Source organism: Enhydra lutris, unplaced genomic scaffold (genome assembly GCF_002288905.1).
Source record: "Enhydra lutris kenyoni isolate GAN:26980312 unplaced genomic scaffold, ASM228890v2 scaffoldscaffold56, whole genome shotgun sequence".
In the NCBI taxonomy this organism is placed as follows: domain Eukaryota; kingdom Metazoa; phylum Chordata; class Mammalia; order Carnivora; family Mustelidae; genus Enhydra; species Enhydra lutris.
In genome coordinates this window covers 3673547-3699513 of record NW_019154140.1, presented here as the reverse complement: position 1 = coordinate 3699513, position 25967 = coordinate 3673547, and the positions used below count along the sequence as shown (strand labels likewise).

At 37.7% G+C, this 25967-nt stretch overlaps 1 protein-coding gene and 1 pseudogene across 1 annotated transcript in view; one reads left to right on the top strand and one right to left on the bottom strand.

Moving 5' to 3' along the window:
- The window catches only part of LOC111157818 (neural EGFL like 2), a 334472-nt gene that overhangs the window by 223564 nt on the left and 84941 nt on the right, over positions 1-25967 (top strand). The window contains exons 14-15 of the mRNA XM_022519484.1: positions 6770-6892; positions 9919-10014. Of these exons, the coding sequence (XP_022375192.1) occupies positions 6770-6892; positions 9919-10014 (219 nt within the window). The remainder of the gene's footprint in view (positions 1-6769; positions 6893-9918; positions 10015-25967) is intronic.
- LOC111157819 lies at positions 4343-5458 on the bottom strand (annotated as a pseudogene).

Sequence of the window (25967 nt, the reverse complement as noted above, 5' to 3'; positions counted from 1 at the left end):
CCTTGCTTGTGCTCTCTCTCTCTGTGTCAAATACATTTTAAAAATCTAAAAAAAAAAAAAAGAACACTAGATAATACAAAAGAGAGAGAACTTCCTAATTGTGAAGCAATGGAGGACTCCACATATGACAAGAAGACATTAAATGATTGTAAGCATTAAAACCCAAAACCTTTGGGCAATTACATAGAAAAACACTGGGATTAAAAAAAAAATAGATTGAGGGAAAAACAAACATTAAATATGTCTGGTTATTGGCATATTGCCATATGTCAATATTGGCATATTGACTGCCTGGCAATCAATAACCTAGGTTTTGGAGTCCGATGTGATTCACAGCTCTACTTCTTACTAGCTGTGTGATCTCAGGCAAGCTACTTGACCTCTCTACAAGCCTAGTTTAATTTTTTTTTTTTTGCAAATAATGATAAGATTTCCCAATTAATATGAGAATTAAATGAGATAGTATGCATGTAGTAAGTAGTAAACATGAATTACAGCTATTAATTAAATAGGCATTAAATCATTCAGGATCATTCACATGTGTGTAAGAGGCTCAGTCAAGATTCCAAAAAGAAAAAAAAAAAGCAAAAGTGCATGAATGCTGTTTCATTTTGGAACCTGCACCTTACCAACAGATGTCACAGTATCCACATCAAATGCTCCATGCTCCGTGAAGTCATTCTTGAATTCCTACCTGACCCAACAGAAATTATTTCTCCCCCTTTTGATCTCTACAGCTCTCTGTAAACAGAAGTTTCTTCTTTACTTCATTATTTCTCATTACAAAACCACGTTTTAAAGGCATTTGTGTTTTTGTCTTATCTCCCCAACTAAACTGTAAGCTCTTTGAGGGAGCTACCATTTATAATCACAATTTTTATAATCACATTTTTAATCCCAAGAAAATTCGAATACACAGTAGACCTTGAAGAGAATTGTATGTAATTGAACTGAAGTGTAGATATATTTAAATTACTTTTCACTCCTATTTTCTGTAGTATTTGCATTTTGTATCAGTGAAATTCTTGAATAGAACATTTGCTATGTGTGTTGTTATGTCTGTGTTGAAATCATAGTAAGAAAAGCTAAGTGAATTTTAATGTGGCCGTTTTGTCTTTAGATAGAACATTCATTCTGGAAACAGCTCAATATGAATACCAAATTTCAAGCTCAATTTAAGTCCAACTGTATGTAACTATGACCAATGACCTGTTAGGTATAGAGTCTTAAAATGATTTTAGAGACATTAAGCTACTCAGGTTAGGAGTTCATCAGTGAAACTGAAGCATTATTGTTCTATGTGACATTTGCATTTAGATAAATCCAAGTGTATATATTATCACTTTTTTTTTCTGTAGAGGAATTTGAATGTATTGACCCTTGTCACTGGTATGAAATCAGTTTTACAGAGTACATAAAGATGCATAGCAAATTATGGCACAAAGGACAGATCTTTGCCAGCTAGCAATATAAGATGATTGATTCTACATATAATGTATTGTGATGATTGACAACTACATTACTTTTGTTTAGTACTGTTGAGTGATGTTTTCTTCCTGCATGTTTATTTTTTCCATTTTATTTAGATTTAAAATGTATAGATACAACATGTGATCAATTTTGATTAAAATAACCATATGCAATTCTTTTTAATGAAGAACGTTTAGAGAGAGTCGTATTTGGTTACAATCCCAGCTTTTATCTGGACTGTCATGTCACATGAACAATGAAAATTTTAACTGAGAATGTGAAAATAGCATTGAGTCTTAGGAACTGGATATTGTGAACATCAGATCTGAAATGTCTGCTTTTCAATATATAGGAAATAACACTTGAAATTCATTTACTACTACATCCTACCATGCTCTTCTCAAACACTGCAACATAATATTGATTTAACCTTATCTTAATATTTCCCTCCTTATTTTATTTAATTTAACTTATTGTATGTTACAAATGTTAGAGAGAGTATTAAAAAAGGAGAGGCTGACTAGTGGGTTGCTGGTAGAGTCCTTAGGGATATGTGAGTCAGGGAAAGGCTAAGAAGTTGACATTTGACCAAAACTGGACATAGAGCAGCAATAATTATCTATTTATTGAGATGACCTTATAGAATAGAATATTTGCTCCTTGCCTCATTCATATTCTGTTTTGTGGAGGGCTATCAAATTAAAGTTAATTCTTCTATGAGACATAAGCATTTTTTTAAAAAGATTTTATTTATTTATTTGAGAGAGACAGAGCACAAGCTGTGCAGGGTAGGGTGGGCTGCAGAGGGAGAAACAGACTCTCCAGTGAGCAGGGAACCTGACATGGGGCTCGATCCCAGGACCTTGAGATCAGGACCTGAGCTTAACCCACTGAGCAGACACTTAACCCACTGAGCCACCCAGGCACCTTGAGACATAGGCATTTTTAAAGACTTCCTCAGGTCACAGTTCACTGTTAGTTAATGGTTCTAAGTATAACCAACTTTTAAGTAGTGTGAAAAATTTTAAAGTGAGAGTGTAAAGGAATTAATATTTTCTGTTTTCGAGGTATGTCTTGCTACCTTAAATAATTTTTGAAATATCCCAAACAAAATACCACCACAGTAAAATTAGTTTAGAAAAACATTTTCAGTAGCCTTCTATTTGGCATCTTGTCTACAACTAAACGAATTAGGATTGGTTTGAGTTATAACAGCAGAGGAAGTATCCTGTAGTTTTCTTCCTTTGGTCATTTATTCTTTTAATTATTTATTTAAGAAACATTCTTTGAATGCTGAAATAAAATACAAATAAAAATACAAAATTCTTGGGGCGCCTGGGTGGCTCAGTGGGTTAGGGCTCCATGATCTCAGGGTCCTGGGATCGAGCCCTGCGTCGGTCGGGCTCTCTGCTCAGCAGGGAGCCTGCTTCCCCCCTCTCTCTCTGCCTGCCTCTCTGCCTACTTGTGATCTCTGTCTTCTCTCTCTGTCAAATAAATAAATAAAACCTTTTTAAAAAAATACAAAATTCTTGTCCAAAAATCAATGGTTCCTCATAGGGTACGAAGATGGAGAATCAAGGAGAAATAGACATTTCTGATAAAATACAATAACAGAGCCTTATATATGGTGGTAGGGAAAACAGCCAGCAGCCGCTAACTCTGCAGGAGGGGGCAAGAAAGGTATTTGCACATAAAACAAGACTTTTCAGTGTGATCTTTAGAAGTGGTAAGGGTTTGCCAGGAAAGTACCCGGAGCAGGCACCCCAGACACAGGGAACAGTAAGGTGTGTGTGGGTGTATTTCAAAACCTGAAAATTTTCTCTAGCCTCGAATTGCTCGGGAGCATGCTTCCTCATTTCAGTGACCTCGAAAGTAAATGACAACAGGGGTAACCAAATCCCGGGTTGTGTAATTAATGAAAGTGTGTGGGAATCATCATACTGGGGGCTAAGCTGCCTCCTGTTAGGCCCCTCCTCTACCCAGTGAGGTCCGTCTAATTAAGAAGACAACCAAGGCAGGGATGAAAACAGCATCAAATCAACCAGCAGCTGTCTTTAAAGAGCCTACGGCTGTCCATATAGAGATTTATAGATTAACTGCAGCACTTTGAATTGCACTGGGAAGGAAATCGGCAGCAGGTGCAGACTTCAGAGTCAAGATTTATTTTGCTTCAGGCAGCCAGACCCAGAGGTAGGTAGACTGCCCATTCCTGGCCCTCTGAAATTTGGTAGTGGTCCAACGGTAGCCCCTGTCAGGAGACCTATGTGAAATCCAGGTACTTTCCAAGCTATCGTCGATGGGCATGAATTTATTTAAAAAAAAAAAAAAAAAACTATGAAAGTTTCTGATACTAGATAATAAAGGTAGAATTTTCCACAATTTGGGAATATTCAGCCAGGGATTTGGAGGATAAGATACCTATTTGTGCAATCCTAAAACCTTAAAGATTGAGAGCTCTCTTTCCTCTGAAAGACTATTGGGAATAATATCTAAGAATTTTATTACAGGGCTATAGTTCAAACTATTATAACTTTGCACTTATATATAACACAGGGCATAAAATGTTAATCTTTTTTTTTTTTTTAGGGACTAACAGACCCTTTTAATATGTTTTTAAATATTTTTAAGGTTTAAAAAGTGTTTAAAGTTTGTAGTTCCTAGTAGGAAAACATTATCTGAATGAATACCCTAATGGCAAACCATTGTAGAATGTTTCAGTTGCATGGGGAGCAGAGGGGTAGGGATTCTCTTCACAGCACCCCAGCTTTCTTCATGAGAAGGTTGGAGGTACACTGGTTTGTATTATTGCGACATCCATTAGGTGATCGAAGTTGCTTTTCCTTCAGCAAGGGCTTTATTTGTCAGAAGGGCATTATGCTTGACCTCCAAATTTGGCTGACAATTTACTGATGAGATTCATAACCTTTGGGTTGCTCTGATTATTTTGACATATTCGCTGGGTTCTGGGCCACATCCTGGAAGGCCACCATAACTTCTGGATCCTGCATGGCTGCAAGAACTTCTGGATCACTAAGAATTTCATTGAGCCCAGGCATTCCTGCCATTCCAGGCATCCCCCCTGCCATTCCAGGCATTCCTCCAGGAAAATTACCAGGCATTCCCCCAGGAAAGCCACCTGGGAAAGAGCCATACTGAGCTCCTGATTGTCGTCTGGCTTCTTCCTCCCTCTGGGCTCTCTTATGTTCTTAACCCTTTCTATTCTTTCTTTGATCTCTCGCTCTTCACGTTTTTGCTCATATTTTCTCCGATGTTCAGCAATTTTCTGGGCCCTCGGTTGAACTTCTTTCAGCGTTGCACTAGCATCTTCATCATAATCCAGTTTACAAGCAAGGGCAAGATCATGTGCTGCTTCTTCCCAATGGCCCAGAAGTTTATGTGCTTTCCCGCGCCACTTACAAGGCTGAGCTGAATCAGGATTTATTTCAATAGCTCTGTCACAGTCTTGAATGGCAGCATTTGGCTTCTGTACTTTGATGAAGACACTGGCTCTCTTGGCATACAGAATGGCCAAACGAGGATTTAGTTTGATGGCATCTGTGAACAAGTCAATGGCTTTCTGTAGTTCACCATCATTCAGGGCATCCATGGCAGCCACTTTTTTATCATTTGCCTGATCCATCATTTCCTCAGTTATCTCTACATTTTCATCTCCCATTTCTTGAGGGGCATCGGTATCTAGTTCAATCACACCTTCATTGTCAATTTCTAGATCACTCTCCTCACTTGATGGTTCATCTGTCTTTATGTTTTCCTTCGCCTTCTTACTATCTGGTTTTTCTTCCTTGATACTGTCTTCTGATTTAGTTTTATGAGTGGCAGGTGGTATTTTACCCCCCATGCTCTCCACCCACTCCCGCAGGAAACGAATTTCCTCGGTGTGCAGAGCGTTCGGATCCTGCTTACACATTTTCACGAAAGCCCGAAGCTCGCTCACTTTGCGGGGGTCCATGGTCCAGAGGCAGTGGCAGGCGGCCAAAATGTTAATCTTTATTTGAAAAAAATATAGCATTGTATTTTAACATTGAAATAAGTGATTTTAGTCTAATCTCAACATGCCCGAAGCAATTTTTTTCAAGTTATAAGTATATTATTATTAAAATGTATTGTCTGGGGTAATGCATATATTGTCTAGAATATAGTGAATTCGAAAATGGAAAGCAAATATTTCTTTCTGCTTTGATGATTTATATCCTAGCGAATTAATAGCTCAATTAATTTAAGTGTATTAAAATATATTTTTAATTTTAGGCCTAAGTAGTGTTTATGTAAGAAACTAAGTGAGTTTGCTGAACTAGTTTGTATACATTTCCTTACTTATGTTTCATTTCCTACTCATCTTGATTTTGATGTCAGATCTGTTTCCTTTCTCATATTCACTGTATTTATTCCACATATTTACATTTTTGCTGAACACGGATCTAGAATTCTGATGTTACCTAATGCTCCTGTGAACTTGGACAGGCGACTTAAGCACTCTGAGCCACTATTGACTCATTTTTAAAGTGGTTATAATGATATTGGTTCTGCCTCTCTCACAGGGTGCTGGGACAGTCAGATGATTCAGTGCTTTCTAAAGTGTCAAGTTGCCCACAGTGAAAGGAAGTATCATATCGATTGTGTGTTTTAAAGTTCGGATTTGCACATATCATAAAAGCAAGTTGTCTTCTTTAACAGAACTCTGACACTTTATTTGCAGAAGGAGAGAGCTTCCTGCGGAGGTCAGCTAACTCCCCCAGTAGTTAGCGTGTATATCTTTAGGTCTGGAAGTATGGGTCCGGCTGACAACTGCACCCTACTAACTCCCAGAGCTTCAACTCTATTTTCCTGCAGGCCGGGATTCATGAATAATACAATTTCACATCCTTCCCTAGCACCCTTTTCATGCTACACGATGAAGAGTTAGGTAGCAGATTTATTTCATGAGAACAACTCCCCCAAATGTCAGCCACAGAGACTGTATACAGCAGCTCAGCACCTCAGCCATCCACTTCTGAGAATGATCCACACTCTTGCCTCTCATCTTCTTCCATTCCTTCCTCCTCTCAGTGGACCTTTTGTCCAAATCCTTTTGCATTCAAGGTTTGTGACTGCATAAACTATGTGTGTATTTCAAGAGGAGTATGCGATGCTTCAAAATATGAGCTCTTCTTTAATGTATACTTTGTGGAAATCTCTGTTTGAAAGAAATACCATGCAATAACCGAGATTCAGGGACAGTTTAAAATGCCGTCTCTTTGAAAATCTATCTTTGAGTAACAAAATGTATTTCTCATTCCAGAACATGATGAGTGTATCACAAATCAGCACAACTGTGACGAAAATGCTTTATGCTTCAATACTGTTGGAGGACACAACTGTGTTTGCAAGCCAGGCTATACAGGGAATGGAACCACGTGCAAAGGTAAAAGGTCTAAATGCCAGTGGCTGGACATTAAGGATAATGCAGTCCATCTTCACCTCCCTCCCCTCTTCTCATCACCGTCATCTCCCTTCTGAGTACTTCCCGTCTCACAGTCTTCTTCCTGGGTTATGTCATTGTTTACATGGCCAAACTGTTCAACGACGTTGATGTAGCGTTCCTTGACCTCCACCACAGTGGTTTCTATCTCTGTTCTTGTCCAGCAGACCACACCCATAATCACACCTGGACACTTTTTGTTTTAAAAGATTTTATTTATTTATTTGACAGATATCATAAATAAGCAGAGAGGCAGGCAGAGAGAAAGAGAGGAGGGAAGCAGGTTTCCTGCTGAGCAGAGAGCCCGATGTGGGGCTCGACCCCAGGACCCTGGGACCATGACCTGAGCTGAAGGCAGAGACTTTAACCCACTGAGCCACCCAGGCGCCCCACACCTGGACACTTTTGTATAGAACTGTTCCACCTTCGAAATCTCAAACGTCAACTTTTTGTTGTTTTACCCCAAGTCCTTCTGCTTCCAGTTGGCCCACTATGTTCTTTCCATGACTCTTGCTCTTCGGTTGTGCGGGTACATACAATTAACAGCATCACATCAGCTATAGAAGTAGCTGCATTTCTCTGATCCTCCCTTTTCTTCCAGGTTGCCAGTGTCCTCCGAGGTTCAAATACTTGTGTGTGAATCCAAATGTGACAGCTGTTTGTTTGTTTGTTTGTTTGTTTTTTGACAGTACAGTCAGCCCATTTTTTCTACCACCAAAGTCCACTGTGAAATATCTCTACTGGGGGTTGTCCGACAGTGTTTCTTCTCTTCTCTCTTTTGAGCTATTGAGTACTACTTAACTGAGAATATTGGGTCTCTACTTGTTGTGGTTTCCCATTTTTGCTGCTTTGTTAAGACCAATCAATAACTCTTTTAAAAGAACTATGGCACCCAGATGTTCCTTTCTGTCGGTGGATGTTTCAGCTGTAGTAAACTGCCATCCACTAATTTACTCTTTCACCAGTGCCCTCTGTTGCTTCATCAGGTAGGCTTAAGCTTACCTACTTCTTCACAAGGGGAATAGAGTTTCTATTTTAGAAACTGCACAAACTCCTGTAGGCTAAAATCCATATTCCTTATTAGGCCATATAGATTTTTTTTTATGATTTGTATAAAAACTACCCACTTCTCAAATACATGTGCCCATTAGCCTGGAGTTGACTAAAATTATAATCTGCTATGACACTGTATATGTAGGAGGTAGAAATAACTAGGGATGGCCCATGAGCAAGGGTCTTATGACCTAGTCTACATAATACAGTGGAGGTAGATAGCGATGGGCCAGAGGATTCCTCCGCTTTGGAAAGATCTATGGGGGTCTTAATTTAGAGCAATGTGAACAGGCCTACTCACTTTGAGGTCTAAATCCCAAAAGATTTTGCCAGAGAAACTAGATAGATCCTGAGAAAAGCCAGATGTTTAAAGCCCATTCATAGTGTAACTGAACGCCTAGGACTACCTCAAAGCACCCAGATATACTGAAAATTGACACAGGAGAGGGGTCAAGATTTCATTTGGGAGCCCAACTTCTCACTCTTAACTTCTCTTTCACTCTGACTCCTAATTAAACGTGAAGAATAAAGCTTATAACATAAAGAACTCTTGCAATCATGAGCAGATGCAGACAGGTAATTCTTAGCTTTGAAGGAAGGAGAACTTCCATGGATCCAAAATTTCTGCTAGAAGTTGAGCCTCTAGGTTGCCTGAATAAAGACTCTCCAGTTCATGTGTGTATTCCTGCTGGGAGTGTCAAAAGCTGAACGATAAGTAGTGTAGATGTAGGATCTGAATCATCGAGTCCTGTGCTGTGTCCTTGCACAGGATTTCAAGGAAGACACACACATAGTTTAGCAGATGGACCCTTTATTATTTATGAGGTTTACATTCTCAATCTCTTTGCAAATCCTTGGTGACTAGGTTCTCTTTTTATCTGGGATGAAGACAGATTGGGACCCACAACCAAAGAAGCCAAACGTCCTCTTTGCGCCCCCTTCCTTTAACCTAGCACCAGAATCCCAGATGTCTCCATTTTTCCACTCTGAGAAAGTACATCCTAACTAATGAGAGGAAGCGTGTGCCAGAAAACTAGAGAAAAAGCTTTTACCCCAATGCCTGGAACAAGCTGATCTAATTCATCCATTACAGACCTGCCAGGCTGAAGGAATGGCTTTAGAGCCTTATAGAACCAAAGAACAAGCTAAAGTGGAAACAGAAGCATCTAAGGGTGCTCAGGGTCACCCAGCTTATTTTTCTCACCTTCTCTGAATTGGGCAACACTTCAAAAGGGCACCCTTGCAATGGCTCAGATCTTGGTTCCTTTTCCTACCCATAGACGAATTCCCCTCACTCACAAACCGACTCTAATACAGCAGATTTTGCGATACCTTGGTCCTTGATTCTGGATCCTGACCTGTCCTCAGCAGAGGAATGTAAGGCTCTTTTCACTAGAGCCAATTTTTGCCATTGGCCGGTTCATCACAGGGACTGATTTAGAACCTTGTGAAAGATGGGGCATTTCTCTAATACTCTGGTACAATGTGTAGAATGATCAGAGACTCATAGGAGTCAATCATTTTCTATTTCCTTATCGACTCTTTAGATGGTAGTTTGCTCTTTAAGAAAACTCCAGGATAGTTTCCGTGTTTTCATTTCAAGCTAGACTGTTACAGTGAGATGCAACTCTAATTCTCATGTATTTCCTGTTGTGTGAGGTTACTGATTTTTGCTAAAAGAAAGTTTAGTGTTTTATTTTACAGGTGAAATATTTCTTTAATGTTGAAAAGAGTACTGCTTTACAAATTGGGTTGAAGTTTCTTACCTACATGGAAAGTCTTAGAGGAATTTGAAATTATAATAACATATATAATTTGATGTCCACATCCCAAGGGAATAAAGAAAAGTTGGGTTTAGAGTAACTTGGACTACTTTCTTCTAAAATGCTAACATCATGTATCTGAATTATTTTTAGCATTTTGCAAAGACGGCTGTAGGAACGGAGGAGCTTGTATTGCCGCTAATGTGTGTGCCTGCCCGCAAGGCTTCACTGGGCCCAGCTGTGAAACGGGTAAGAATATCATTCCATCTTCTAGAAAATGAATTTTTATGCCTATGTATAAAGTAATCCATGAGGAAAATAATGTTTCAACTTTCAAGTGGGTCTCAAAGCACGGCACTATTAATAAGGGAGTGTTGAGAGGGAGGAGATGGGGCGTTTCAGTGTTGCAGGCATATTCACTGGGCATTTCCCCTAAGTCATTCTATGGAGGTTTTGCAGCTTGTAACTAGGAGAATATTGAACCCTTTTAGAAAGCTATGTGGGGTTGGCCAGGATTTTGTGACTTCATAATTTGTTTTACTCATTTGGAGCCTATTTTTCCCAGAATCTGTACGACTATATTAAAGCATAGATTTCAAGTTTATGGCCAGATCACTTTCTAGGACATACTACTTCCTGCCTCCACATTTGAGAAATGTAATAAGTTTTTGCCTGACTCATTTAATATTCATTCATTGTTGTTTATTTACAAAATATTTAAAGTTTTCTACTTTCTGATTATTCCTCATCCAAGTTCATTTTGAATTCACCTTTCTGATGGATGCTGATACTAGAAACTAATATATACATGTATTATATATTATATAATATGTATAACTGCATAGTCTATATATATATCTTATGACCTACAGTAAGATATTTTGTCAATTGAAAACACATCGTGAGAACATTGGCTCTTAAACTAAAATCATGTCAATGGTGGTTTTGGTTGCTTTGGGTTAAGTGGATTCTGATAGTAGATGACCTCAGGAAAGCCCATTATTCTCCCTAACAGAAAGCTGTTACTCTAGGGATGGGTGGTTGCCATCTTACATTACTTTCTATAAATCTCTGTGTAATAGATGTGCGTGTCCCGTCCACTTGCAGAGTAGTCTGGTTTAATAAAAACACCGATGGATAAGAACATGAGACAGAAAATGTTCTGGACCATTTGGGAAGTAAAAATTTTCCTGAACTGGTCCTGTCACTGTGCACAGAAGGATACCCACAGAGGGGTTTGCATCACTAAATTGTTTCTTTCTATACGTACCTCTAAGTGATAATCCTAAAGCTTCAGGGACAATTGGGTTACAAAGGTCTCTAGTAGAAAATGGATGGTGGCCATCTTTGATATGTAGGACTCTTTCTTAAGGGGATTATTTCCTAAATCAGGAGTTCCAAACTCATTGTGCATGTGACTCACCGACGAGGCTTAACTTGTTAAAAATACAGATTTCTGGTAATTAACTATCATAGGATTTCCTAGGTCACAGTCAGGCACTTCTGGTGCTGTGCTTCTGCAATGTTTCTATCCCATGGTCTCCACCAGTACATCTGAACACACCAAGGTAGCTGGCGGTCATCCTGTATGTCCACACGTGTGGTGACCATGTTTCCTGAATACAGTATTTGGTGCTGCTTCTGGTGTAGAGTCTGGATATAGAAGTACTGGCTTTTTTCAGGACATTTCAATGGTGTGTAATTTTGAAGTAAATTTCTTTCCCAGAAAATCTGAGATGAATAATGGCCATGCCTAATTCTGCATATCATTCTTCCACTAGAAAAAAAAAATTATGTATGAGATTGTGAAAATCTGGAATGGGGTGAGATTGATTTGAGTAATGTAAAATTTAAAACTAAGGAGTTAAAAATAACCCAACAGAATATTTAACTTTTTCTAATTATCTTTGAACTTTCAGTCTATATGAAGACAATCCCAGGCTTACTCTAAGTAGCTATCTGTATCAGCCAAGGGCTTTGAGAAGGACAGAACAGATGTGGGTTCAAAACCTAGCCCTATCCTTTATATGTTATGTGACCTTGGGCAAGTTATATAACTTCTCAGTGTCTTGTACTATCTATACATCACCTACTCTTTATAAGTCTCTTCCAAGATAGGTATAACCTCCATTTTTAAACAAAAATATTTGGGTTTAGAATGATTAATTTTTTTTTCTAAGGCCATAGATTTAACAGCTGAATACAAGGGTCTTTCTGCTCCCAAACCCAGGTTTTTGTTTTTGTTCTTGTTTTTTAATCTATATCTATGTTTTTCAAAGTTTCTTGTCATTCTAATGAGAGAGGAGAGAAAATGTCTTAAACCTAGGCCCATCCTGAAAAGGCCCACCACAAGAGTAAATAAAATTTCTCCAAAAACTCATATGTTTTTTCCCAAAAATTCATTCATTTCTATTCCATAATATATGAAAACATTTAACTTACTGTCATTGAGTTAAGTTGGTGCTGTAAGACATGGGGTCAAAATTTGTCTCTGCCTTCTAGTATCTCCTGGCCCAAGACCACATTGCACTATTTGAGAAGCAAGGTATTCCTAACTCCTTCCTGAGAAGTTGTAATGACAGTACTTGCCTCAAAGCATCTGTCCCAATTATTCCTACAGGCCAGATCCTAACCCCTCACCTTCTAGCACCACCACTTTTGTTGATGATTCTTAAATAGAAGTTGTGCCCTTTAAAAAATATCTTTAGAGGAGAACCACATGAAATAATCTGTTCTCTCATTATTCAACAAACATTTATTTAGGACCTTTTATATGCTGAGCGCTGATCTAGAAACAGGGTATAGCAGCGAACAACACTGAGTTCTTAATCTGCATGGAAATTATGGTCTAGTTGAGTTAGAGGGTCTATAAATAGGAAAATAAATAAATACCTAAAATAGTATCAGGTAGTAATAAGAGCTATAAAGAAAACTAAAGCAAATAGTGTAAAATTATTTTTATTAACCTATGGACCTTACATATGAGTAGTATTGTTATTATTGGTATTTACTTCATTAATAAAACCAACTAACATCAACTTCTATATCAAGTCCTAAAATCTCAGTGATTAATACAAAAAGCATTTGCTCACTCACATCTCAGTTTGATATGTCAAATGTGGTGGTGGGGAGAGTGGGGGGACATTGGGATTGGGCCTGCTTAAGCCAGGCCCCCCGCTATTGCCATTTGATTAAGTCATGCCCAACACACAGCCTCTATTGCCACAGAGAAGAGGACCATAGAGAAAACATGGAGAATACACCCCCACTGTCACTGCCTCAGACCAGAAATGACATGCATGTCTCTTCCTCTCACATACAGTTGGTAAGAGCTCACCCCATAGACTTGAGTGGTTTAGAAAATCTAGCTGAACTGAATGTGCGCAGGAAGATGAAACTGGTTTGTGGCCATTATGCCAGTCTTTTGCCATATCTTCGATCTGCCATTGCTGGTACTATTTAAACAATTCAAACCATTTTCTATATTGTCTCATCTACTCAGATGGAGGAACTGGGTTACTTCCTTTTCAGCTTCTGCCTCCTTTCCTTAACTGGTGGGGATCCTTAACTTGGAATTGCTGAACCTCTACAGGTATCTGGATGGACTTTGGGAGTCCATGAATTCCATGAACATACATGTATACGTACACTTTCCTGCAAAAAGAATTCAGAGCTTTTAAAGGTGGCATACAGATTCTATAACTTCTAAATAGATAAAACCACTGGAGAGAGAGTCTTCCATGATTCATAAAGTAAACTACCTGCTCTTTTATTCTGTGTAGGGTGTTCCAGATGCAAATATCCCACGTCTTCCAGTATGTTTCTTTGAGGACCTTAAATCTCAAGACCCCACACTGAACACATCATCTCCACGACCTTTGGCTTATCTCTTCTTCCTCTTCTATTACCAAACCCTGGTTCTTAGTCTGTATTTCAGTGAGTGGCCTTATCCACCAAGTTTTGTTGGCCAGTAAAGAATGAGTCACCTCCCTCTTATTTCCTTTCACCTCCCACCAAATCCTTTTGGTTCTGTTTACTAGGGTCCATTTCTTTCCTTTCTGGCTGGACTACAGTAACTCAGGGAGCTCAGGTGTATCTCTCTCTGGTCAGTTCTCCACAGAATATCTGAGCACAAATCTGACCATGTCATTCTGTACTGAAAAAAACCTTTAGCATCCCCCACTGACCTCACAGTTCTTGACAGACCTATACGGCCCTTCAGTATTTGTCCCCTGCTTCTCTGCCCAGCATTCATCCTCTTGCCCCTCAGTCTCCTCACTTCATTTACAGCCCGAGGCATTGAGTCTCTTGAGGATGAAGCATGTATCTTGTTCACTTTTGAATCTTTAAGACATTGGTAAATAGATAAAGAAATGAGTGGTCAGTTAAATGAGGAGGTAAAAGATGATATGATTGCATCATATTTGGTGGACTTTATTGAACATTAGTTTAAAGAGGCTTTCAGGGTCATCTGGTCCTAAACTCTCATATGGCAGATAAAGTAATTTAGGTACAGAAGGGTAAAGTAACTTATGATAAGGTGTTTCATTATAGATAGTGATCTACAATTTAGAACTCAGGTCTTCCGATTTCTAGTCCAGTGTTTCTCTTTTTCTTCCTTTCCTTCCTCTTTCCCTCCCTCTCTCCCTTGTTTCCTTCCTTCCTTCTTTCCTTTCTTCCTTTACTCCTTCCTTCCTTCCTTTCTTCCTTTTTTTCTTCCTTCCTATGCCATGCTGTCTGTTCAGGAATTTGTCCTACTATCATCTCTCACGAGGCCTGTGCTTTTTGTTATGTCCTCCCCTTCAATTGCCAAATAATCTTATTGTCTTTATCAGTGAAGACTGTGGCAGTTTTTCTCTCCCTAGGTAGGGAAAAAGCATCAGGACTGTTAAGATTTTGTAAGTTTAGGAATGGCCTAAATCTTGGACTGCTGGTGCTAGATGCTGCCTGATAGCTGAGAAAGGAGACTAATTCCTGGCCCCAATGGCCCTCTGTTGAGCCCTTACAATGGAATCACTGAGCATGAAGTAATAGGATTTACCAGTTTCTTGAAAGACAATCTTAATGTTCAAGACATTTACCAACCCTTGTTACTTTATTGAGAAGGGCTCCCCTGAAGCCCCTGTCCCTAATTTATTGAATCTGTTTCTGCATCATGCGTATCTTGCTGGAGTGGTTGAATCACCTTACCAACTTCACAAAGAGGCTGCTGTGTGTATTTTCTTACTGAACAAAATTAATTTTTCATGGCCTTCTTTTTTAGCCACTGTGTAAAATCACCCACATGTACAGCATAACTTCATTTTTAATTAAACATCCTAATATTCCATCAGGTGTTTAACTTGGATTTAGCAGGGCGATTATTTCCTGGATAACTTAATAAAATACATTCGAAATCTCTGTGCTGAGGTTTCACAGCTTTCTCATTGCCATATGTATTTCTTACCCAATCGCTAACCCTTAGCAAACATGTGTCTGATGACCTCATTAGTATGCAGAGCTGTCTTAGTATACTAAAAGTAAATCTTTCAGTCGTGATTTACAGCACAACTCTAAAAGATGTGACAGTCCCCTATAAGTAACTGCCTACTTAAATCAAATTAAAATGTTTATAACTGGGGAAAAGTTGGTATCGAATGGCAGAGCTAAAAAAGATAGGCTGTAATGTCAAAGCAGAGGAGATCAGACAGTTTGGTGATAAATGGCTTCTTTTTTTTTTTCTGTGTGTAAAATAATGGGTTTCTTAGCCATAGATCAAAACATGAGATGAGATTTTAATTATTTTTAGTGAGTAGTTAAATGAATATAAATTCAAGTTGCATTCCTAAGTGTTTGTGTAACTTTTTAATAATATCTGTGGTTTCAAAAAGGTAAAATTAAGTATGAGGCATATATGAATGTTGCTTTACTTCAAAGGTAACTACAGATTGATCGAGGTTGATTGATTTTAAAAAGTCTCCATCATTACTATTCGAGTGTAGGTAGTAAAAATCCTTTATTTCATTTATACTAACAAAGTTATTTTGTTAGTAGTATGTACAGGTAGCATTTATTATGAATGTCAAATGGTATTATATTTCCTGATATGGTTAAATTAGCACATTTTTCACCATTAAAGGAAGACATTTATTTAATCTCATGATCATGTAGCTTTCCTTTAAAGGCATATTTTTCAGAAGTTTTCATCGTTTCATAGCATTTTACATAAGAGAAACAAAACTCAGAAACAAGAGAAAATTCAAAACATTTCTGGCATACCATACCTTTCTTTTTTTTTTTTTTTACCAAAATGACTCAGAGCAAAATTCCATTACCAAAATATCTACCTTTTTGAGGGAGAAGAGAATTTTAGTAAGACTTTTGAGATAATATACTTAATAAGGAAAAGAAAAAAAACTTTAGATACCTTTGCTTTACCAGTAAATGTGATCTTTTTTAGTATTATTTTGAATTTATTTTGTTCAAGCTGAACAAATACCAATTTTGTATATAAGAAAACTCAGGATAAAGGCAGTTCAGTTTCTGATCCTTCAGTATCTATTTAAGTCACTTTTCCAGATTTGAATTCTCAGGGAAGAGTCAAGGCACAGCTGATCATTTGGTGGTTTTTGTAATGTAGGATCCATACTCATGGAGGAATCCATTAATTTGCCTGAGGTAGAATCTCCAGTCATACTTCCTGAGTTGCTTCTGATCTTTAAACTTGGTATTTAATGATAAAAGTGATTGAGTTACATTTGATGAATGAATGTGTCTTAATGAACTTCGGATAATTTGGGGATTTAGGTCTCCATGTGACTTTTTCTTATTATAAAATTTTTAAAAGAAGAAACCAAAGAAGGCTTTTTGACCATATGTTGCGTATGAGTTAACTTGGATACTTAAGATATAGCTTCTCTTTATGTAAGTGATCCTTAACCTTTTTAAAAATAGCCCTTTAATTGATTAATATTATGCCAGACCCTGGTCTTCCTTGAAGCATTTAACATGGTGGTCAAGAACATTAAAAATTGGATCATTGGGGAAGAGCAGGAATAATTAAAGAAGAAAAAACCAGAGAGGGAGACAAACTGTAAGAGACTTAATCTCAGGAAACAAACTGAGGGTTGCTTGGGGGAAGGATAGGGTGGCTGGGTGTTGGACATTAGGGAGGGTATATGCTATGGTGAGTGCTGTGAATTCTGTGACTGATGAATCACAGATCTGTACCCCTGAAACAAATGATACATTATATGTTAACTAAAAAAAAGGGGGGGGGGCGCCTGGGTGGCTCAGTGGGTTAAAGCCTCTGCCTTCGGCTCAGGTCGTGATCCCGGGGTCCTGGGATCGAGCCCCCACATCGGGCTCTCTGCTCAGCAGGGAGCCTGCTTCCTGCCTCTCTCTCTGCCTGCCTCTCTGCCTACTTGTGATCTCTGTCTGTCAAATAAATATATAAAATCTTAAAAAAAAAAAAAAAAAGAACAGGAAAATTTTTTTTAAAAAATTGAAACCAGAAGGACATCCATCAGCCTGAGTCCTAGCTCTGCTGATGACCACCTGTGTGACCTTTTCTATGTTATTTTGCTTTTCTGTGCCTTAATTTTCATATGTATGAAGTGAAGGATGATAATATCTACCTCATTGTTCTGGTCTAGAAATTAAATGAAATAATGTAAGCAAGGCATACAGCATCATTCTGGAACATTATAAGTACTCAATAAATGATACCCATCATGGATGTATTATACATTTTAAGTAAAATGTTGGGTACAGAATTGTTTAAAGCTTTGACTCCTTTGAGTTAGCTGGAGATACCCTGAGTTATTACAAAATAAAAGTTAAGAGTAAGAAATGATTCTAGTTTTCTTGATTCATTTATAAAATAACTTTAAGTGTAGCTTTACTATACTTTAATGCTTGAAAATCTTTAATTTAGTCATTTGCGTTCTTTACATTTACTTAAAATTGCTTTATTTTAATTCTAATGCAAATCTTAAAAATTAATGTTTTATGGAAATCTAAGTCTTTGTACTGTTCAAAAAGTAGTTAAAAGTTCTTGTGTTAAATCTCAAAGTCATTTTTCCAAGTCCTTCAGGTTAATTGGAAAAAATCTTACTTTTTCCATGTATCAGTCATATATAATAGGTAACAATTCTAATGGGGAAATATTTCAGACTCTTTTATTGTAGGGCCTACCTAATTAACATTGGAAATGAGGACACATCATGGAGTTAATATAAGAAGAAAAAAATAGCTTTCAAGCTGTTAGAGGGCAGGTCTCCAAGAAAAAAAGCCCTAGTGGAATTATTTGGGAATTTGGAAAAGATCTTCACTTTTGCTTTAAAAACATTGATAATTTTTTCAGCGGGTCACCTATGAATATATTATATTGTGTTATATCCCTGAATTCCTAAAATCCATTCCCCCTTATTTTTTATGACTTAAAATAAACCAAATAAAGTCACTTTTATATTTTTGATATTATTCTAAAATTAATTAACCAAATACTTCATTAATATTTTCAACAAGTAGTATAAAATATAAGAGGGCAAAGAGCATATAACAAAAAGTAAATTTTCTTTGTACCCTTTTCCCAATCATTGCTTTCTTTTCTTGCTTAACAATATATCTTAGAACCCATACTGTCATTTCATCCTCATTAGACAACGTGATTCAAATAAGAAAGCCAGTTTTATTAGAGGCTGCTATATTCCGATAGCAGATTTTAATTTGTAACTCTGTGCTTGCCAATAAGAATGCACATCTTAGGGACCAGATCTTTCTCTTCCTTTGGGCACCCCCATCCTTTGGTTGGAAATGTTCTGTAATTTTCTCTTTCATAAATTCCAAATTTTTTTTTACATAGATAAGCTGATGAACTTTTATTTATTACAAGTGATAGCAGGACAGATATCATATCCTGAAGAGACATGAAAACGTGATAAAGTCATGAACAGCTGTCTCATGTTTAGTCTTGTTTAATTCAGAATATCTCGAGGATGCAACATTTAATATATACTCAAATTATTTTTGCTTCTTGCATTCTGTCTCTTCTGTGTTTTGTTTCTTTCTTCCTGAGGGACCTATGTTAGTACTCTCTGGGTGGGTCTCTTAGTGGCAAACTCTCAGCATTGGTCTGAAATGGGCTTTATGCCATTTTACATGTTACACATACCCTATTACATTTAGGTTAGTTAAGTGTCAATTTCTAGATTGTTCTCTCTCTAGAACCACCGTGAAGGCAGCATCCCATCACTTTTTGGGCCTCCGAGGTTTCTGTGTAGAAGTCCACTGTCAGTTTGATTGTAATTAATTTGAAAATCCTTTTTTACTTAATTGCTTTTAAAATCCCCTTTTTCTGGGAGTTTGTGGTTTCAACCTTTCATGCCTGGGGATGAATTTATTTTTATTTATCTGCCTGGGGATCCTTTAGACTAGTGAATTAAAGGAGTACTCTTTTTCATCCATTGTGGAAAACACACAGTTTTATCTCCTCAAACATTGTTTCTTTCTCATCCTCTTTATTCATTCCTCCTGGTTTTCCTATTGGATATATTTTGGCTCTTATCTCTCTATGTTTGGTATTTTCCATCTCTCTATCTCTCAGTGCTGTGCCCTTTGAGATTTCTTCATATCTATCCCCCAGTCTATCAGTTATCTGCCCAGCTTTGTCTAATCCTTTGTTTAGCTGATCCATTGATTTTTTTAAAAGTTTAGTTTAATAACTATCTTTTTTGCTTTAGGTCTACTCTTTTTCAAATTTTTGGTGCCTTTCCTCTTTGCTCTTATTCTTGTGATTTTGATTCCTTCCTTTATGTCCTTAACAATTTTAAATATGCTCACATTACATTGTCATCTTTATCATTTTGCTCTATTATCTGCAGTGTAAGGGAGTCTAAATCTGCCTTTTATTACGCTTGTTAACTATTGCCGCTGTTGCAGTGTTTTCTCGTGTGTTTTGTGCTTTTGATGTCTGCCCTTACCTTCACTGAAGATTTACCTGGGAAACCTGAGGTCTTTTCCCTCAGAGAAACTTTACTCTTACTTCTGCAGGTATGACAGGAATATTACAGTTGACGTTTGGGTTAATTTCTTTGCCAGATGGTATGCCACACTAGTGACATAAATTTGAATCTCAGAACTCTGTAAGAGAAACATTTTTTTTCTCCCCACCCAAATATCAGCAAAAAGAGAGTGTCTCCTCCTAATAATCTCTAGTGCTAGTGGTGGTTTTGTTTGTGTGTATGTTTCTACCCTACATTTAAACCGATGGAGGGCCCCTTCAAGGATCCTGTTTAGTGCTGAAGTCTTAGACCTTGTGTTGGACCACATCTTCTCTGCTGTTACTATGTGAACCATAAAGTCCAGATCTGGTGTTCAGCTTCCTCATAGGCTGGATAGGAATTTCCATTTTGTAAATGAGCTAAGTTGTGAATTTCCTATAATATGTTTTTAAGCCCTGTGTTTTGTAGGTAGGTTTTCAGGTTATGCAATTCTCAATATTGCTGGGATTGGAAAGAATAAGTATTTTGTTGATTCCCTCAGGAGAGGGGAATTCTTGTCACTCATAAATCTACAGATAGTGAGGGGAGACACATGGTGGCAAAAGGAAAATGGGGTGGAATGTGGGAAGAAACAATGGTAATAGGACCAAATTTGTGGAATTCACTAGGAATGGAGCTGGGGGTGTGGCTGCTTCTTTTTCTTTGCTAAATTTCTGATGTTTCTGAGAAAAGTCTGTACTTTTTCCTAAAGGGTCTTCATCAATGGTTTCCATTTCATTCTCCATATAAGCTTTCTGGAAGAAGCCACTGAGATATAGGTACAATAAACCCATAGCAATCAGCTTTATTTATACATTTATAAGTATATATAAATTTATATATTACACACACACACACACACACACACACAAGTCAGCTTTATCTGCTGATTGTTAGCTGTTTTTTGGGGTGCCTGGATGGTGCATTTTGTTGAGCATCTGCCTCTTGGTTTTGGCTCAGGCTATGATCTCAGGGCCATGAGATCAACCTCGAGTCAGGCTCCATGCTCAGCACAGAGTCTGCTTGGTATTCTCTCTCTCTCTCTCCCCCACTATGCCCCTCCTGCTTGCCTGCACTCTCTCTCTCTCTCTCTCTCACTCGCTCATAAATAAATAAATAAATAAATCCTTAAAAAATTAAAAACCTCACTGTTTTTTGAGAGAATACAATATTTTCTAGTAGTTTTTTTTTAGACTTAAAGGGAAATGTGGTGTACAAAGAGTTAAATAAAAAATCTGGGTGTAGAGTCAAGTCAAGTCAAAGAAGATGAATCTGATTTACAAAAGACATGAATTGGGGAGGGTAGTTAATAAGACAAAAGACAGGACAAAGATTCAAAGTGATTCAGATTTCAGGAACAATGGGATTGAATTAACACTATGACCTGTAGCGGACATGTGAAATTACCTCCTGTAGTTGTCCTGCTCTCAGCTCCAGTAAGGCCACACTGTTTCTACCAGTATTTTATTTTTAGATTCTTAATTCTGATCACTTCCATCTTGGGCCTATGTTCATTGTGTCCTTGGCCATAATCTTGTTTTTCTTCTTTTCTTTAGTTGCCTTCCCCACCTCCCCTGTTTCCCCACTCCCTCCCACTGGAGCATGGGTTCCTTGAAAGTAGAGGGGAAGCCTACAACTTTGTGTTCCTCATAGGACTTAGCATCACATTTTACATCTAGTGGGCAGGCAATGAATATTAATAAAATATAAGTGCATTCTTGCCTTTGGGTTAAAAAAACAATTACACGAGATAGAAAACTTTAATATTGTCATGCTTTTCTTGACTACTGATTCCAAGTTAAGTATGAACCCCAAGTATAAAGCACCAGCTCTAAAAGAAAATGCATACTTAGCCTTTGCTCCTGCAGAGTATACAAACAATGTAAGTAATAATATTCTCCCTGAATTCTATATACTCATTCCACAGTGGAATATTGTGTTCACTTTGGCCAACAGATTTCAAGAGGTTACTGCAAATGGGAGTGTGCTCAAGGAAAAGTTAGTTGGAAAATGAAAGCTCTAGTGGATATGAAAGTATGGTTGAATAAATCTGAGGTGTTTCACCAAGAACTGAAATAAATAAGAAAACTAAAAGGCAGCATGAAACTACCCTTAAATACAGTAAGGGCTCAACTAGGGTGTGGATTTTGAATTAGACTATTACATGTAGCTCTAGTGTGCAAAACTAGTAAATTTACCAGGACCCTCAAATAAGAAACATGCTGATCACAAGAACCATATGAAAATGGGGTGCACCAGCCTGCGTGTTCAAGTAGAATCTGGATGACCAAATGTCAGGAATACTGAGGACCCGTAGGACTCGCCCACTGGATCTAGATGGCCTGGTTCATGCAGGTAATCTAGGACTCCTGTTTCAATTTTTCATAATAGTAGCTATTTTAAACTGTATGTCTGTAGTCATTTCCTTCAATAATAAAGAGGCAGTGTAGGTTGATGGTTAAGAATTTGAGAGTGGGCTGGGAAGATGACTCTCGGGACATAATTCCAGGCTCTACCACTTTGTGAACTGGGACAAATTACTTAATTTTTATGTGTCTCAGTCTCTTTGTCTTAAAATGGTATAATAATAAGAATACCTATTTTATTTCATTGTTGAGATTACATGAGTCAACAGCAGGGATTCAGTAAATGTTAGCTATTATTATGACCTTAATCCTAATCCCTCCAATAACCCTCTAAAGTAGTTATTATTACCTGCTGAGGAAACTGAGGTTCACAGAGATTAAATGATTTGCTCTGCTGTATAGCCGATGAAGTGGGGAAAAGAAATCATGCCTGGGGCTGATGAATTAATCTGTACTCTATCTGCTCTGATATTTGGCCTCCACTGCGTCATAAAGATGATTAAATGCCTTTGCAATGGCAGCAAACTTTATGGAATAAAGGTGCCAAATTATCTAAATTAAACATTTATTAAGCTCTGTGCACACACAGCATGACGTGACATGTGTATGAAGATGCAGAAAATAAAACACAGTTCTTTTCTCTTGGGAGTTTATATCTCTTGTCTCATGCCCAGGGGAGCATTTTATCTACATAACAAGGAAAAAAAAAAGGTGGGTTCAAAAATAATAGTAATACCTTTTAAGTGATTGCTAACTACTAATCTTGTCTGGTATGGTAACCCCAGGAGAAACTGCTCTTCAAAAGAATGAATGCTGGAGCTGTAATCCCAGCAGCTGTAATTTACAGGGGAAGGCTTCATGATAATCTCCTACTGGTGGGACCTAGGAGGCAGGCAAACAGCTGATTAAATGTGTGAAAAGTACACTCTCAAGTGTTAGGGTTTTCCTTGATGATTTTCTCAATATTCATGTCTGAGGATAATTATAAGGCCGAATAAGAATGAACTTGGACCTCTTGTTTAATAGAAAGCCTTAACAAAACAAGTTAAAGGAATTCTCTGATATTCTTAGTCTTTTAAGATGTGGAACTCTTTCTTGTCCTTCTTTAGATGAGGTGTGCTTTCATTTGCTTTGAGCAACCTTTAAAACATGAATCACTCACATGAGCATGTTTTTTTTCTACAGATTTTAACAGGCCCAACTCCAGTCCTAAAATTAACCGTAGCTTTGTCCTTTTTTATATAAAGTTGAGTATATTTCTATGACTTCATATCATTCTCTTTAATGATGTTTAATTCAAGGAAAATAAAATCAGTTGACCATAACTGTCTTTTTTTTTTTTGCTGGAAAATCAATCAATAGAATGGACTCTGTAAACAAAACAGTTTATTATATATTATTGTAATCTTCTTGGTTTTGACCATTTATAACCAAAATAAATTAATTAAAATACAGTTGCCTATAAACAGTCCTGAAGAAGCAAGAATCAAGAGTGAGTTTCATATTATAGGATGCATAGCCATTATTCAGTGAATGATGGGAAGGAGGTTCTTTCCATAAATCATAAAACTTAATTATAAACCAAAGTGTGCTGAATCTGTTACAGATATAATTTTGCACCCTACACTGCATGAAAGGCAAGATTTAGTAGGTGTCTAAAACCAATAAGATTAGAATCAATCAGCTAATTTTATTAGGAGCAAAATGGAGGAATTGTTAGATTTTGTTGGAATTATTAATAAATATTTATATTATCTGAGATTAGATATTTATCTTCAAGTTGACATTCTTAAAAGGTAAACACGGGCATACCTCATTTTACTGTGCTTTCCTTTATTGCATTTCACAGACACTGTGTTTTTTATAAGTGGAAGTTTTGTGTCTACTCGGTATCAAGCAGTTTATCCACACCATTGTTCCAACAGTGTTGGATCCCTTTGTGGTTCTATGTCCCATTTTGGTGATTCTCATGACATTTCAAATTTTATCATAATTACTATATTTGTTAGGGTGATCTGTGATCAATGATCTTTGATGTTACTATTTTAATTGTTTTGGACCACCATGAACCTCACCCATATAAAACAGTGAGCCTCGATGATAAATGTTTGTGTTCTGAATGTCCAATGACCTACCCATTCCCCAATCTCTCTCCCTCTCCATGGGCTTCCCTATTCCCTGAGATATAACAATATTGAAATTAGGCTAATTCATAACTCTGCAGTGACCTCATAGCTATTCAAATGGAAGGGTCACTTTCAGTTTTTTTAAGATTTTATTTATTTGAGAGAGAGAGAGAGAAAAGGAGTGGGGGAAAGGGGGAGAGGGAGAGGGAGAAGCAGACTGCCCTCTGAGCAGGGAGCCCGATGCAGGGCTTGAACCTAGGACTTGAGATCAGGACCTGAGCTGAAGGCAGATGCTTAATCACCTGAGCCACCCAGGCACTCCACACCTGTCTCACTTGAAATCAAAAGCTAGAAATAATTAAGTTTAGTGAAAAGTCATGTCAAAAACCAAGATACGTTGAAAACTAAGCCCCTTATGCCAAAGAGTCAAGTTGTGAATGCAAAGGAAAAATTCTTAAAGGAAATTAGAAGTACTACTCTAGTGAACACATGAATGATTTAAAAAAAAAAAAAAAAGTGAAAGTTTTGGAGCATGTTTTGGTGGTCTGGATAGATCATGACATGAACATAAAAGTGCAAGGTGATGGAACAAGTGATCCGGAAGAGCTAGTTGAGATAATTCATGAAGATGACTACACTAAACAGATTTTTAACCTTGAAGGAACAGCCTTTCTATTGGAAGAAGATGCCATCTAAGATTTTCTTTTTTTTTTTTTTTTTAAAGATTTTATTTATTTATTTGACAGACAGAGATCACAAGTAGACAGAGAGGCAGGCAGAGAGAGAGAGGGAAGCAGGCTCCCTGCTGAGCAGAGAGCCCGATGTGGGACTCGATCCCAGGACCCTGAGATCATGACCTGAGCCGAAGGCAGCGGCTTAACCCACTGAACCACCCAGGCGCCCCCATCTAAGATTTTCATAGCTAGAGAGGAGTCAATGCCTGGCTTCAAATCTTCAAAGATCAGACAGACTCTTCTTAGTGGCTGATGCAGCTAATCACTTTAAGGTGAAACCAGTGCTCATTGACCATTCCAGAAATCTTAGAGCCCATAAGAAGTATGCTAAATCAACCCTGTAAATGGTACAACAAAGCCTGGACGACAGCATATCTGTTTATAGCAGGGTTTACTGAATATTTTAAGCCCACTGTAAAGACATACTGCTCAGAAAAAAAAAGTTCCCCTCCAAGTATGACTGCTCATTGACAATGCATGGGAGCTCTGACGGAGATGTGTAGTGAGACTAATGTGGTTTTCGTGCCTGCTGATACAAACAACACCCACCCTACAGCCCATGGATCAAGGAGTAATTTTGACTTTCAGGTCTTTATTATTTAAGAAATACATTTTGTGAGGCCCTAGCTGCCATAGTTAGTGATTCCTCCAATGTATCTGGACCAGTAGATTGAAAGCCTTCTGCAAAGGATGCAAGGGTGGTTCAAATCAATCCACATGATAGAACAAATCAATAAGAAAAGAGAGGAGAACCACATGGTCCTCTCAACTGATTTAGAAAAAGCATTAGACAAAATATAGCATCTGTTCCTGATTAAACCTCTTCAAAGTATAGGGGTAGAGGGAACATTCCTCAACTTCTTAAAATCCATCTATGAAAAACCCATAGTGAATATCATTCTCAATAGGGAAAAGCTGAGAGCCTTCCCAATGAGATCAGGAACATGACAAGGA